Source organism: Mandrillus leucophaeus, unplaced genomic scaffold (genome assembly GCF_000951045.1).
Source record: "Mandrillus leucophaeus isolate KB7577 unplaced genomic scaffold, Mleu.le_1.0 Scaffold1571, whole genome shotgun sequence".
NCBI classification, from domain to species: domain Eukaryota; kingdom Metazoa; phylum Chordata; class Mammalia; order Primates; family Cercopithecidae; genus Mandrillus; species Mandrillus leucophaeus.
In genome coordinates, this window is record NW_012101556.1 from 329,640 (window position 1) to 346,227 (window position 16,588).

Genomic DNA, 16,588 nt, shown 5'->3' on the forward strand with positions numbered 1-16,588 from the left:
TTTTTTTTTTTTTTTTTTTTGAGATGGAGTCTGGCTCTGTCACTTAGGCTGGAGTGCAGTGGTGCAATTTTGAGATGGAGTCTCCCTCTATTGCCAGGCTAGAGTGCAGTGGCGCTATCTCGGCTCACTGCAACCTCTGCCTCCCTGGTTCAAGCAATTCTCCTGCCTCAACATTCCGAGTAGCTAGGACTATTGGCACGTGCCACCACACCTGGCTAATTTTTGTATTTTTAGTAGAGATGGGGTTTCACTATGCTGGACAGGCTGATCTCGAACTCCTGGCTTCGTGATCCACTCACCTTGACCTCCCAAGGTGCTGGGATTACAGGTGTGAGCCACTGTGCCCAGCCAATACATCATCATTTTCAAAAAGGGGTGGTCTTCCTCCAAAATTAAAAAAGCAAGCATATAGTTTAAGTTCAATTATGAAATAATAGCTCTACTATATTTAATTTTCCTTGTATTCAATCTGTCTTCTTATATAATATCAAATATACTTGTACCCCCACTCCTACATAAAATATATTCCTTGTTATTACATACTAATTTATAACTTTTTTTGTTTTCATTTTAGAAAGGCCCTGTGGACATCCTGGAGATACTCCCTTTGGTTATTTTAGCCTCATAGGAGGAAATGTGTTTGAATATGGTGTAAAAGCTGTGTATACATGTAATGAGGGGTATGTAGTCCATACAAAAAGAGGTTTATAATTAAGGTAGTAAATAGGAACTGTACTAGTTTATATATTTTAAGGTTATTATATTTTTCTATGGACATTTTAAAATGTAACATGCAAGTACCTGAAAATTTAACTATGATGAAAATAATTAAATCTGGATAACATATTTTCTCCTTAACACTGAAAAATTTAAATGAAGTATAACTTCTCTGGTAGAGTATAATTATAGGAGAGTGGGAAAACAGTATGCACATATATAAGTATTCACCCAACAAGTCTTCATGACATTCTATTTTGTGCAGAGTATCATGGGAGTTCAATGTGACAGGAACAATAGGAATTGAAACCAATTTATATTGTATGATAACTGTTTTGACAGATTTTATAAAATTTAAGGAAAGCAAGACTTTTACCTGCTTATAAGTTTTACTTACAACTAATGTTACTTAATGTCCCAGGTCTGCAAATTATTCTTACCACATGGACTAAAAATACTACTCTTTCAGAATCATTGACTCTGTTCCTTCTAACCAACTGCTGGGTTTTCATTGCCAAAATCATCACTGTGTATCCTCAGTGTCTCAGTGTCCTTTTATCCCCCTTATTCTCTGCTAGATCAAAAATTATTTTGAAGAAAAATCTATATATGGGAAAACTAGGATTAGATCACTATAATCTTATACTTCATAAATATAAATGTAACCAAATATTACAAATGGAATAACATCATTCTTTCCTCATTTTTTTTCCTTAATTCGAAGCAATAAAATACAATAGCTTAAAACTCAATCACTGGAGTAAGCCTGCCTTTTGAAACTCTTCCACTTAACATTTATGGGTATTTAAAAAAATATCTCTTCGCTACCATTTCCTTTCCTACAAAACAGATACATTTCATGTGCTTCATGGATTGGTAGGGAAAATAAATAAGACACACATCTGCATCCCTTAGAAGAGACCTTGAGATATTGTAGATGCCAAATAAATATTATTTCTTATGAATTTATTCTCTCCTTAGTCACTACCTCAGGGAGGTTTTTCAAATACATTTTTAGCCCTGCAATCATTACTGCTTATCTTATCACACATAACCAAATAGGTTATAATTTCCTGGAGCTGAATTTTTTAATTTGCTACCTTTCTCACCTCTGAAATATTGTTTTTATCACAGACTTGTATCCTGTCTTTAAGTTCAGCACTTGATTTGGCTAAGGAGATAAAAATGTATAAACCTGAAGCCTCTAGCAATGATTGCACATTTTGCACATGCCCCAGGGAGCTCATATTCATATAGAGCATTTTTAGATTCAAAAGGCAGGCTTCATGGGTTATTAAAATTACTGAAGTTCAACATTGGATGGATTAGATAAGCAGATTTGATTCACTGGGTATTCTCTGGAAAAAATCTCTAGGATAGAGATGCGGAGGTGGAGGCAAGTGCTGAAAGTAAATCACACACTAACAACTTTGTGCTGGCACTATCTTAAATTATGTAGAAAGCCTAAGGTGTTTAGAAAATATCAGAATCATGGAGGACAGAAATATGGTCTAAGACTGGAGGAGAGGGAAACATAGCTGTTGGTTACTATGATATTTTTAGCTTTTGTTTTTGTGATAGTTCATGGAGCTTACTATATTATTGAATTTAACTAATTAGATAATTCAATGAAAAATAAGAACACTTTGTATGAAACAGTAATGAGTTTGTCATGAACCAAAGGTTATGATTATTTTCAGTCCATGCACCAAGGAGAGAAAGATAAAGGGAGATAGAGATTAAGAAAGAGAGAAACTTAAGAAATCTAAGAAAGTGAAGGAAGAAGAGAAGGAGGAAGGGAAGACAAGAAACAAGAAAATGTATATGCTGTTCATTTTCCTTATTATGGAGTTTCTTAACACTCAGAATGGCATTGAATTTAAAACTGCATATAAACACACATTATCTCAACACTGTTATTTTTGGGTTTTCAGGTATCAATTGCTAGGTGAGATTAATTATCGTGAATGTGACACAGATGGATGGACCAATGATATTCCTATATGTGAAGGTAGACATAAAATGTATTTACAAGTATATTGAAATACTTTAAATAATCTAAGATTTAAAAAAATGTCTTACATTGAAATATCTTAAAGTCTCTAATTAAATATTTTTATTTATTTATTTTTGTTTCTCATATAATGTAGAATGGGAATCTAGTCTTTTTATGACTACATTCTTGGTGTTTCAAAAGCCAAATATGAATGCAACCTGATCTAATCTAATAATTGAAGTATTAGACATTAGAGAATCTAAAACTCATTTTTATTTCCTTTTGGATTTTAATGGCTAGAAATGCATATAAGCATCATTAGCTATGCGTCATTAGCTATGCTAATGAAGACCAGAATTTTACCTTTATTAATGAAGAGGCACTCACCCAATAACCACCCAAATGCAGGGATCTATAGTAACAGCTGAAGTGAAGAACATGACTGAGACCTCCCACCAAGGGAGGTTGCCTGTGAACTTACCTTTACCGAAAAGAGGAATAAACTAAGGGCGAGCTCTGTTATTTCTTACTGTTCTATAAAGCAAACAGTGAAAATGAGAAAACGTAGATTCTGTTTTCATGCTGTGAGCTAATAATTCAAATCCCTAGTCATTATGGAAATAAAAGAAATCAATCAGAGTAGTATTTCCTAATTCCACAGTAAGTAGTAAGTGGAGAGTGATACAAAAGAAGTGTGATAATCATTCAAAAATTCTGTCAACTACAGAAAAGAATGGAAGATATTTTTCATCTATGAAGATGAGAGGAAGAGCATTAATGTTCTAGAGAACATCTACATTGAAATCACCTGCGATGCTTGTTAAAAATTAAAATCTTTGGTTACTAAAAAATGCCCTACTGAATCAGTATCTTTGGCGTGAGCATACAGGAAGATATCCCTAAAACTTTTATTTTAACAGGCATCCTGAGTCATTCGATAGTACGATAAAGTTTGACCACAATCTTAGAGAAATTGGAAAATATTAATTAGAATCAAAAGAAGTACTCAAATTATTTTGAACACTGAAGTCGAAGAGGACAGAAAATTAAGGATGATTTCTCTATTGAAGTTAATGTCATAACGTTTGCTTTTACATCTTTTAGGCATGCGGTGTTATATTATGCTGGGGCATAAATGAAAATGTTGTATTTAATTATCTCAAGCTTTATATTTCTTAATTATTTAAAAATACTGTTTGTTACTACAAAAATACAAGCTAGCATTGAAAGTAGTAATTTTCATTGTCCACTCCCATAGAAAAGAATCAGGAATAAACATTCCATTTGCTTGTTTCTTAGAAACATGCATCTCTAGCAAACAGGTATATCAAATGCTTCTAAAAATAATTTAAGTACATTCCTCCAATCTTATCCTGAGGATGATTTTATGCATACACATATTTTTCACAATAAACTTTTGAAATTCTGTTAGAAAACATTGTATGTATTTTCTTCAGTTGTGAAGTGTTTACCAGTGAAACCACCAGAGAATGGAAAAATTATCAGTGGTGCAATGGAACCAGATCGGGAATACTATTTTGGACAAGTAGTACGGTTTGCATGTAACTCAGGCTACAAGATTGAAGGAGATAACGAAATGCATTGTTCAGAAGATGGTGTTTGGAGTAAAGAGAAACCAAAGTGTGTGGGTAAGATACACTTACTCTTTTAGTATTTTTAGCTTTTCAAATGTGAATATACATTGAAACATCGTTCATTCTAAGGAGTATCAGCAATATTAACAATAGCTAATGTTTATTGAGCACCTACTATCTGCCTGTAATTGAGCTAAGTTCTTCGCATGCATCATTTCATTTTACCTTTCAAAAAAATTCCATGATTTACTTACTCATCACTTTTATTTTATAATTGAGGAGACTGGTGCAGAGAAGTTAAATACATGCCCTGGATTATCATGGCATAAAGAGTCAAGTTAGGATTTAAATGTAGGTTATCTGACACCAGAGTCCATGCTTTAACCATAGCTCCATTGTAGTTGCCTCTTAGGCTGAAAGAGAATGCTAAGCATTTTTGCTGCAAGTTGTAAGACCTCTGGAATAGACATTTGTTTTTAATTTTGAAAGCCATAGATTCATTATGTATTTCCAGAGATACATTAAAATGACATTCATTTTTGAATAACACTTCTGGAAAGCAGACCTGTTTTATATTTGTACTGCAAGTTTGCTATAAATGTTGCTGAAATGAACAGAATCCACTAAATAAATCATTGCCTCTTAAAAGAAGTTTTATAGTAAACCGTAAGCCAGAATATTTTTAGTCATACTACTGCCAACTTGTGCATCATGACCAATCAATGATTTTGGCTGCTGTGGTAAAAATCGTGGTTGATTTGTTTAGTAGTACCATAGTGCAAGTTCATTTTACCAATAAATGTTTGGCAGAAGTTTCTGTTATATTTATATTTCAATATTATCTAAAATCTCTAAATTATTTTTACTTTTAAAGTCTTTTCTATCTTATAGTTAGATACAGAGAAAAGAATTTCCTTCTTAAGAACTCTTTCTAACAACAATAGTTCTTTATGTTAAAAACTAATATTTTTATTTAGCATAGCAAATATCATGTACTTTAGAAGTACATGTATGGAATTTACATCCTTACAACTAGATTCTTGTGGTTAGTGAAACCTTCCTGGAATGGCTGATGCCTACGATTAAGTCTTAAAGAAAAAAATGAGATTTGGCAGATGAAAATGAGAGCAAAAGCATACCAGAGTTCAGGGAAAGGGAAGTGGAAGGGCAGTAAGGTTTTAAGGAGCATGAAGCACCACTGATTCTTGTCCATTGTTCCTAGGCACCTTAGTGTAGAATGCAAGTAGGGAGTGAGTCAGTGATAAATAGAAGGTGGGCCAATACAGAGTGCTGCATGCATCATGCTGAAGAACACGCCTTTTATTCAGACTGAATTGGGAATCAATGAAGGATTTCGAGTGGAGTTACGATGTGTCTACTTGAGAGGTCATTAAGCTACACACAAGGAAAATGGATTAGAAAGTGGGAGAACAGAGTTTGGGAAACTAATGATTGGCATAATCCAAGGTAAAAATGTTTGAGACAAGTGGGTATAAAAGATGATGGCCTTTTTTTTTTTTTTCCTGAGGAAATCTTGGCTAAATAGTGATGACACAAAAACAGGTCAGTTACTTTTCAGAGGTATAATGACACTGAGTTAAATCAATGTCTTTGACAAAGAGTCCTGTTGATAATTGCTGTCTTACCAATAATTTGAAGATGTGTTATTTTTTGCAGGTCATTCAGTGAAAACATCACAATAAAACTGTATTTATGGTCAATTTTATATATACACTTGATGAATGTTACTGGTCACTATTTATTTCAAGAAGGCTAATTTGTCCTGAAACTAAATAAAATTAGAAGAATAATTTTAATCAGAATTTTAACTTTCTTCAGATAAATCATTTATTAAGTGGTCAAGTCAAAACAGAACTTCTGTTTGGTTGACTGATTTACCTGATGGAAACATTTCTGTTTTCATATAATTATGTCCTGGTCACAGTCCTTTAATTTGCAATAAACATTTTGGAATTTAATCCCTTCTATTTAGAAATTTCATGCAAATCCCCAGATGTTATACATGGATCTCCTATATCTCAGAAGATTATTTATAAGGAGAATGAACGATTTCAATATAAATGTAACATGGGCTATGAATACAGTGAAAGAGGAGATTCTGTATGCACTGAATCTGGATGGCATCCGTTGCCTTCTTGTGAAGGTAATGTTACATTTATTTTCTGGATCTATACAAATTTATCACATATTTTAATTAATTCTTTTAATAAAGCCACTTATTTTAATCAAAAATAAAGTGCTAATTTATGTAAATAAACTATTATTAAAAATACATAGAATTTTCTGTGTTCAAGGTTCATTTTGAGAACACTTCATACGATACACACACTCTGAAAACAGACATAAACAGGGCCAGAAAAGTTCAGTAGCTTATTAAGTCATTGATTTATCATCAAAAACCATGTCTGGAGTAGAGCCAGGACAATAATAGACTTCCTAATGCTCAGTAACATACAACTCTCAAACAAGTAGATTGCTCTACTAATGCCCAGAATTTATTTAAATTATATTAATATTTTAAAATACTTTAAAAGTAACTTGTATTACTAACAGGTGAGGAAACTCTCAACTGACAATGGAATTAAGTGGAAGGAAATGAATATTTTGGTTAACAACAGGCTCAGTATGACTCAACAGTGATAATGGTGCTGGAAAATGGAAAAACCAAAAAAAAAAAAACAAACCCCAAACTCTCTTAAGTTTCGTTATGGAGGGATGTTATACAGAGCCAAAGAGTTCATTTCAACTGTGCTCTTTACCCACCAAAAAGTATATCTGGAATAGAGTGTTCTACTTAACCCACTTCATTTTAAAAGGGAAAGTTTCAAACTATCATGGCCAAGAAGAGAGAATACAGACAGTGGCGGACTTTAAGAAATTATGCCATAAGAAGTACAGTAAGAAGCTATAGCTATAGTGTGGTGATAACTGTTTTGAGGTATTTTCAAACATTTATAAAATGAGTGGGTTTGCTTTTGATGAGTACTCCTACAATGAGTGAAACGAGGAACAGTGTTACCACATATGGTCCAGAAATCTAAACGGGTGATACTGCCATACTGTGAGAGAAAGAAGAGTTGAACTCTTAAGAGCCCTCTGAACTTTAAATCCCGTGATTCATAAATACATGTTTAAACTGTGCTTTAGTAATCCTCTTTTATAAAAAGAATAGTTAATTTTGGGTTAATTTTATACACTAAAAAATTTTGGTTTGAGCTCACAAGTGTCTCCTTGGAAAACATATTTTTCTTCACAATTGCGTGATCTCTACTTTTAGGCACTGTTAAGAACATATTTAAAAAAAAAAAAGAACACGGGACAGTAATAACCCACATCAAATCCATGTTTGGCTAATGGTGTGTGGGGTCCAACTATTTGTCTTCATGGCATTCATAGTTCCTAAGCAAAGGAAGTGCATGCACAAGTCCTTTGACATTAACTTCTACCTGAAGTATATTACTTCCAGAACCCCTCTCAAATCTACAGTGAATTTATCTAATTTATCCATCCAGTAATCAAAATGTAACTTATAAACCACTTATTTAACATCAGAGCCTTGCTGTGTATTGAAGATAAACATTACAATAAACCACCATTTCAGCTTTCAATGAATTCAAAATAAGACTCTGGGAATTTAGTTTTATTTGAACATGTAACTCTGTAGCATGACTACCTCCTTGTAGTCATCTGATTATTTCACCTCTTTTACTTGTTCACTTTGCTACCTACTTAAAAGTCTTCCTTAGCACATATTTGTTTTCACAATGAGAAATTCATCTGTTTTTCCCAAATGTGTTACTGCATTTCTATTCTTGCTTCTCTTGAACACTGATTGATTCACACACACACACATACACACACACACACACACACCAAAGACTCTATATTTATAAAGCATTTTTCTTTTATATATTTTTTTCCATTTCTCAGTCACAAATACAAGTAAAACCTGAATATTCAAGGCTGTGCTTGAGGGTCCTGCTTTCTTTAGTAAAAGAGATACCAAGAGAAGGCACTGAGATTGAGTACTCCTTTTCAGAAGACAGTTCACTAATAATCAATATAAATAAAGGAAAATTCATCCCACGTTAGTTAAGCATACACTCTCTCACCATGTTTTATTTTATTGAAATATATTTTACACTGATTAGATATAGAGAAGTCTTTCTTAATAAAAGAATTCCACTCTTTGTATGCCAATATAGCATAAATATGACTGTTTTCTTGGTACAAAGCAAAGATCTACTTTCTGATATAAGATGAATTCAAAATCTATACACATCATTTTCTCTGAAATCAGGTAACTTCAAACTCTCTTTGTTGCTTCTAAATCTATAAGAAGTTTGGAACTAAATAATAAGATAACATTAAAGTAAAATAATTTACTTAAATTTTAAATACTTAAATTTTCTTCAATCTGGTCTATGGCACATACATGTAAGAGGACTGATTGAATTGTCAAAACTTTGGTCTCTGTGTCCAATAGGAACAATCTGTAACAGAAAGTTATTTACAGAAACAATCAAAGGTACCAAGAACTGTTAAATTAAAGCTATCTTTGATCCAAATCTATTTCTTCCCTGTACAGATTGGATTTTCTATTGGTTCAAAACACAGAGTGCTAACCTTGAATTAGTATTCTAACTTCAAATGACTAATGCTTATTTCCAATAGTAGGAAAATATGGATAATCTCAAATATTATTTTGGATAAAGGTACAGGTTTGAACAATGTTTTAATAACATGATTTATTTTAAAAATGATTGTGAGTATACGAAATTAAGGTTTATCACAGGATTTATGTCTACTGCTCGAGCATAATCACCAGAAGTCCTTCTATTCTTAAAAAAATTGTTCCATATTATTTTATTGATTTCTTAGTTAAACTCTTGTTTTTTTGTATCTCATAGCTTTTGACTTCAAAAATTGGTATTAAATTGAGCTATATCATAAGGAAAAATAATTGAAGATACATAAACTGAACTTTAATGAGTATATGAAAATATGATAGAGAAGAATGAAGTGACAGAAAAAAAGAAAAAAGGAATACATTTAAGACTTATCTGAAGTTAGTGTCAACATCAAACACTGAAGACATTTTACATAAAATAGTAAAATTTTAAAATAGTAAAACTTTAAAACTTGTATACTAAGTCACATACATATTATTTCTCATATTATTATTGCTAATCTAGATATATTATCCTGTTAGCTATAGAGATATATTAAAGTTTATTCTGTCAGAATGAAGTATCAACTTAGGAGCTGAATGGACACAGTGGAAGTATGGTATTGAGAAGAGGAAATATTTAATGAATAATTAAAACTTTATAAAATTTTATGTTTAACTAAATATACAAGTTATAAGAAAGGAACGGTGGTAGTATAGAGAAGAAGTAGGAAAATGGCAGGAGATGAGATGTGACAAGTAGGCAGGGCCTAAAAATTAAGTAAAGTAGAAGACGAGAAGCAAAAAATACAAAGTAAAGGAAAATAATAAAATATAAAAGAAAAGCATCACTTAGACAAAGACAAGGAGAAGCAGGAGAACATAAATATATGAGGTAATGGAGAACACCAAAAAGTCCATAATCAACAGAGTCAAATATTACAGAGTTTTATCTGTTCAGTTCAATAAATAATTAGGAAGCCCATAGTATGTACCGGTGACTAGAATATGTGAAATGCAAAGCATTTCTGAATTTGGACATTGGAGCTCATTGGTAGCTTTTATCAGAGCAATGACAACAAAAGAGAGGTGTCAGAAACTAGGCAGTAGTGAGTTGAAGAATAAATGTGAGACTGGAAAGCGGAGATAGCAATTACAAAATGGTATTTTAAGGATTTTGGTTTTGAAGGGGTGGGGAAATGTAGTACATTAGCTAAATTTGAACAAAGTGTTGAGAGAAGGGATTTAAACTGCAAAAGCTTCCATATCGATTTAAGAGCATGGTTGATAAGGTAAGAAAGAAGAAAGGAATAAACTATGGTTTAAATACAGGGGAAAATGAAAGAATTAAAGCTAACCTGAATTTGAAAGCAACACCTTACCACTGAAGACTAAACAAAATACTTAAATCAGTATAGATACAGATAATGTTGAGGAATGCTGGAAAGAAGTATAGGGAGCTCACTACTGGTGGTCTCAATTGTTTTGTGTGAATGGAGACTTATTATCTGTTGATGAAGAGGCAATTGTTTCAGGTGACTTGAGAAAAGTGAGGAGACTATGGATCATTTACTGTGGGAAATCAAATAGTAAATAAATTGGGGGTATATAAATTGATTTCAAGCAATGCTGAATGTCCACCACAGCTTTTTAGTCCAAAATAAAATATTACTCCAATATAAGTGGTCATATGGCTTTTCTACAATACTTAAAATGCATAGTATTTTATTTTAAAAGGAATATTGCAAATGGATCCAATATTGAGATATAGCAGAGTTAATGGAAAGGAATGAGAAGATGCTTTATAGATTAGGACACACTGGGCCAAAGGATGGCAAACTATAGACTGCAGGTAAAATACAACTTGCCCCCTTTGTGTAAACAAAGTTTTATTGAAACACTGCCATGTTCATTTGTTTATGTATTGTCTATCACTACTTTTGTACTGTAATGGCAGAGTTGAGTTGTTGCAACAGAGACCTTTTATCTGGCCCTTTACAGAAAAGGTTTTCCAAACCCTCTGCTATTTTATCCTATTATAGTAAGAAAAATGTAATGCAATATCTCAATGTTTAAGATATTAAGGCTAAAGTTTATTTCCATTCATGTTCACTTTCAATGTAGATCAGAAGGGACTTTACTCATTGTATTAATTGTAAGAATCAGGTGACAGAAACACCATTTTTTTCATGTCCTTCTTTACTCACGGTGTCATTGGGAAAGAGAAAATAAAAATTCACACAATGGCTTTTAAAACTTCTCTCTAAAGTGAAAGATACTACTTCCACTTTTATTATAGTCTCTTATGCAATCACATGGCCACAGTTACTTCAAAGAGAAAGGGTTGTGCAGTCCTATCAATTGTCCAAAAAAAAGAAATCCTGAATATTTGTAAACAATCCTTATGAGAACCACAGAAACCAAAGAATAGAAGGAAAATGAAAGTAAGAATTGAAGTTATATGTGATGAGATCATTGCCAGTTATGGAAAGTCATGAAGTATGGAATGACTTTGGAGAAGAAGGGATTAAGAGCCCAGGAGGTACAAATATGTCAGATGACAATATAGTGAAGGAAAAAATAAGTGACATACCAGAAAGGATACTATGATATGTTCATTTTAATGCCATTTTGTATTATGCTAAGGACAAATAAATAACACCTACTTTTAAATGTTTGTATAAATGATGAATTTTAATGGATATTTCTACATTATCCACACATCCATTTTCTTTTCAGAAAAAACATGTAATGTGCCTTACATTCCAAATGGTGTCTACTCACCTTTAAGGATTAAACACAGAACTGGAGATGAAATCAGGTACCAGTGTATAAATGGTTTTTATCCTGCAACCTGGGGAAATACAGCAAAATGCACAAGCACTGGCTGGATACCTGCTCCAAGATGTACTTGTAAGTTCCATTCATATCTTGACCCATTTCTTAATTCTGAAATTTCTTTTAAATGCATAAAAACGGGGACTCAATAAAACTAAATATTTGTCTTATTGTGTATATAAAGTAAGGTTGTTGGAAGTATTCTTTAGTTTTCGAAGTTGCCAAAACTCAATTTTTTCACTACTCAAAATTAAATGTGTATGTGTGTGTATGAATGTATGTTACCCTTATTAATAAATTCCGTTTGTAATTTCATTAAATAAACCATGTCTAATTATCAGATGCAAGACTTTATTCTCAGGCCTGCTTCATTACTCACTGTGTCATTGAACACTTTAATGATTTAGGGGAAGGGCAGTACAAATTAAAAATTGGAATGATACAGACGATGATAATGAATCTGCAATAGGGCAGATTCAGCATTCAAAGAGAATCTTATGTTCTAAGCTGAATCTAATAAGATAAAATTTAACAATGTTGATTCTAAGATCCTGGGCCTGGGTCAAATAAATTACAGTATTAATATATTAGCAGTAGTTATAAAAATTAGTGAATATTTTTATCAATTTCAAGATCTGTCTGAGCCAACTTTATGATGGAAGCACCATAAATGCTGTGAAACCAAAAACTACATTTGCAGAAGGGTAACAAGTGAAATGAGGCTATTTGAAGTCCTTCTATTCTCAGCCCTGATGAGACCCTCTGTGGGTACTAATATTTGCTTCAAGGAATCAATTTGTAAAATGGATAAAAACAGATGTAAATGTGACAAATTTAGAGAATAGCTAAATAGCTCGAGCCTGTGATAATGACATACGTTTTTAATTATACCTCCTTTTTATTCCTTTTGGAAAGAAATCTCAGTGGACAATTTTATTTTATGACATTCTGGGAAAACCCGTAATAAGATGGATACTCATACTTGTTTTGAAATCAACCACCATGTAATGTGAAATTCAATTGAAATCTTTAAGACACAGTTCCTGCAAATCTAAGACTCAAGCTTTCCCAATGCAGAATTATTGTTAAGCAAAGTCCAATAGTAAATAGAAACCATTCCAAATCTTTAAAAAGTGATGGGGAAAAATGTAGAATGTTACTTAAAAGAGATAAGACTAAGTAAATGTTTTAATTTCAACACTGGGAGCTTCCAATAAATAGGGAAAAAAATCTATCAATTACAAGATATGTGGATTGCAGGCCAAGAAACTATACTGAAAGAAGTATCATTCACTAGTCTTTGTTAGAGAAAGACACTTAGGATATACAATTATTCAGTTTATAATCCACATAATAAATATTTGTAGAAACTACATGAAAATTTCTCTAATCAAATACCAAAGAAAATAAATCACTGAATTTAAGAAAGAGGGAGATGAAAAAGAATATTTACATGAGTGTGTGTGTGTGTGTATGTGTGTATTGAAATTCTTTTTAACCTATTTCATAAGGTTTATTAAAACTGAATCAACTTTCATGGAAAACATTAATACCATTTTGTTATTGAAAGTGCTAGATGGTCGTAAATAATCTCATGAAAAGAGCAAATTTTCTGGAAAATATATAAACCTGTTAATATGATAAGCAAGATAGCACTCAAATGTATTTGTCAAAATAAATATATAGTAACTCGGTAAAATGTAATTATATTGTACCTTATTTAAACATAGTTTATGACATTAAAATTATTTTGCTGTCCAATTAAAATTGGGAATAAACAAAAAATGTTCATCAAAATCTTAACTATTTGGATATGAAGAAATATTTCTAGTCTGTTTCTCTGGTTAAATAAAGACTGGAGAATTTGGCTCAATGAATTGTTTGAGGCATGAATTAACTGTTATTTTTCTGTGTGGCATCATCAAAGAAAAATTTTTGTGTTTCTGTATATTTTTACATTGTCTTAAATAAATAGGAAAGCGTCTTATTTATTTATTTATTTAGATTTTTCGAGATGGAGTCTCACTCTGTAACCCATGCTGGAGTGCAATGACACAATCTCGATTCACTACAACCTCTGCCTCCTGAGTTCAAGCGATTCTCCTGCCTCTGCCTTCTAAGTAGCTGGAATTACAGGGGTGCACCACCAGACTGGGCTAATTTTTTTTTTGCATTTTTAGTAGAGACAGGGTTTCATCATGTTGGCCCGACTGGTCTCAAACTCCTTACCTCAAGAGATCTGCCTGTTTGAGCCTTCCAAACTGCTGGGATCACAGGTGTGAGTCACTCCGCCCAGCCCATGAATTCAATCTAAAACAAATAAAAACCTTAAATCCCTCAAAATACTACCTCCTTACATTGAGTTGTTCTGAGAAGAAAATGCAGGGCTCTTGTTTACTGAAGAGAATAGAAAAAAAAAAAAAGAAATACATGAGCTAAGCAGTAACACTGACATATTTCTCCATCGAAAACCTTGTTTAATTAGCCAGAGATAAGGTATGTGTATTAAAGGGAAATACATTAAATAGGTCTGTACATTTTTCTTTCTGGAGAGCCTTCATACAAATTTACGCATCATATGATCCACAGACATAATTTCATCTTCATTAACAAAGACCTTCTTGTCACATATCTCAGTCATCAGCTCTGTCATTTGTTTTGACCTAGAAACCCTAATGGAATGTGTAATTATACTAAGAAGAGAATATAATTCAGTGATAAAAATTTATCTCTAATATGATTATTTGTTACAGTAAAACTTCTTTATACTTTCTTTAATTTTTGTTGCAAGTGAGACCTTGTGATTATCCAGACATTAAACATGGAGGACTATATTATGAGAGCATGCGTAGACCATACTTTCCAGTACCTGTAGGAAAATATTACTCCTATCACTGTGATGACTCTTTTGAGACTCCTTCAGGAAGTTACTGGGATTACATTCATTGCACACAAGATGGGTGGTCACCAGCAATACCATGCCTCAGTAAGTAAACCTCTGAACTGCTATACATGTATAAAACTTTCAAAGATCGAAGAGAGGAGGGCACTTAAGTGATTACACTTGTCTTATGTAACAGAAATAGGGCCAAGAAAAGAGTTGTTCAAGCAAAATGACCAAAATAGTTCTTTCCTATTATGAGGATTTCTTCTTGAAAGTCACAGGAGAAATAAATATAGGGACTTGATGAGAATATCTATGTAATTTATACATCTTTTAATTACAAAAACTAAAGATAAGTAATATTGAATATTGATATTTCTTTTTGTACAAATCTTTGCTAGTCACTTCAGTTCGTCTTCAGTTATACATTATTTTTGGATGTTTATGCAATCTTATTTAAATATTGTAAAAATAATTTTCATATACTATTTTGAGCAAATTTATGCTTCTCCTTTACTTTATTTATTTATCATTGTTATGGTCCTCAGGAAAATGTTACTTTCCTTATTTGGCAAATGGATATAATGAAAATAATGGAAGAAAGTTTGTACAGGGTAACGCTATAGAAGTTGCCTGCCATCCTGGCTACAGTCTTCCAAAAGAGCAGACTACAGTTACATGTACAGAGAATGGCTGGTCTCTTACTCCCAGATGCATCCGTGTCAGTAAGTACACTGCTCTGAGATCCCAGCATGTTCATGTCTTTCTAAATAACAGAGATGACATTCTAATACTCATCTATATTAACTGTGGCAAAATGTTTATGTCAACTTGTTTTGCCAGCAGACCTATTTCATTTTTGGTTTTTCAATTGTGTATAAATAAATATACAAATTTCTTGATAAGTACATAGTAAAATAAATTATCCTATTAATGGGCATTAGTCAAGAATACAGTAAAATAATTTGAACGCAATACTTGTTGGTTAAATTAAGTCATAATGAAGTGGCATCACTGTCTGGGTAAATACCCGAGGTTCATTATCTCACACCAAGAAGATTAAGGGCATGGACACACACACGGATTGCGTTTAGGGGCACAGGTTTAATAGGCAAAAGAAAGAGAAAGGACAGCTTCCTCTCTCGTGAGAGAGAACGGCACCTGAAAGTGAATCCCTGCCCCTGGTGGGGTGCACTGGATTTTATAAACAGCCTTGAGGAAACAGTGTCTGATTTAAATAGGGCCCAAAGATTGGTTAGACCAGGAGTGATATTTACATAATATGCCGGGAAGTTGGCCGCCACACCCTAATGTTATAAAGCAAATGGGGTCTTTGCGTGGCCAGCGTCGTGTTGCCTTCTCCTTACTGTACACATGGCTGGCAAAGAGAAGGAAAGATGCAGCTGCCATATGAACATGCCTAGTCCCAGGTAGCCTTTTCCTATTGGCACAACTGCTGGCATTCACCTTGCAAGCTTCCAGCTTGCTTGTCTATGTTTGCAGTTCAATTTTATAGGCTCTTCTTATTAGAAAGAAAAGGATTTGGGGGCTGCTTTTCATTAGAAGGAAAAATCTTACCATTGACAACTGTACCCGCATTATCTGCCTAAACAATTTTTTCTTAACTCCTATATCAATATTAATATTTACATTGGAATCAATCATTTGACTCAAAGTAATTATACAATTTTATTTTAAAATAGAAAGTAAATATAGTGATAGCCAAAAATTCATATATTCAAGCAGTGATATGACATTTTTACAGTAAAGCTATTTGACTTTCTCTAGTATATGTAAGTACAAATGGGTATTCTGGGATATCGTGCATATTCTACTCTTAGAAGGTTTCCTACAGTGTTTATTCTAAT

The 16,588-nt window shown here is 32.7% G+C and overlaps 1 protein-coding gene across 3 annotated transcripts in view; it reads left to right on the plus strand.

Annotated features, from left to right (window-relative positions):
• Nucleotides 1-15,691, plus strand: part of LOC105536265 (complement factor H-like) — a 36,859-nt gene extending 21,168 nt beyond the window's left edge. Inside the window, exons 3-9 of one of the 3 annotated variants that reach the window (XM_011975600.1) lie at nucleotides 575-680; nucleotides 2,652-2,728; nucleotides 4,171-4,362; nucleotides 6,302-6,472; nucleotides 11,738-11,911; nucleotides 14,628-14,822; nucleotides 15,269-15,691. In XM_011975600.1, the coding sequence (XP_011830990.1) occupies nucleotides 575-680; nucleotides 2,652-2,728; nucleotides 4,171-4,362; nucleotides 6,302-6,472; nucleotides 11,738-11,911; nucleotides 14,628-14,822; nucleotides 15,269-15,633 (1,280 nt within the window). In that variant the 3' untranslated portion in view covers nucleotides 15,634-15,691. The remainder of the gene's footprint in view (nucleotides 1-574; nucleotides 681-2,651; nucleotides 2,729-4,170; nucleotides 4,363-6,301; nucleotides 6,473-11,737; nucleotides 11,912-14,627; nucleotides 14,823-15,268) is intronic. The other 2 variants (XM_011975601.1, XM_011975602.1) reach the window with 2 other exon arrangements.
• The last annotated feature ends 897 nt before the right edge of the window (nucleotides 15,692-16,588 follow it).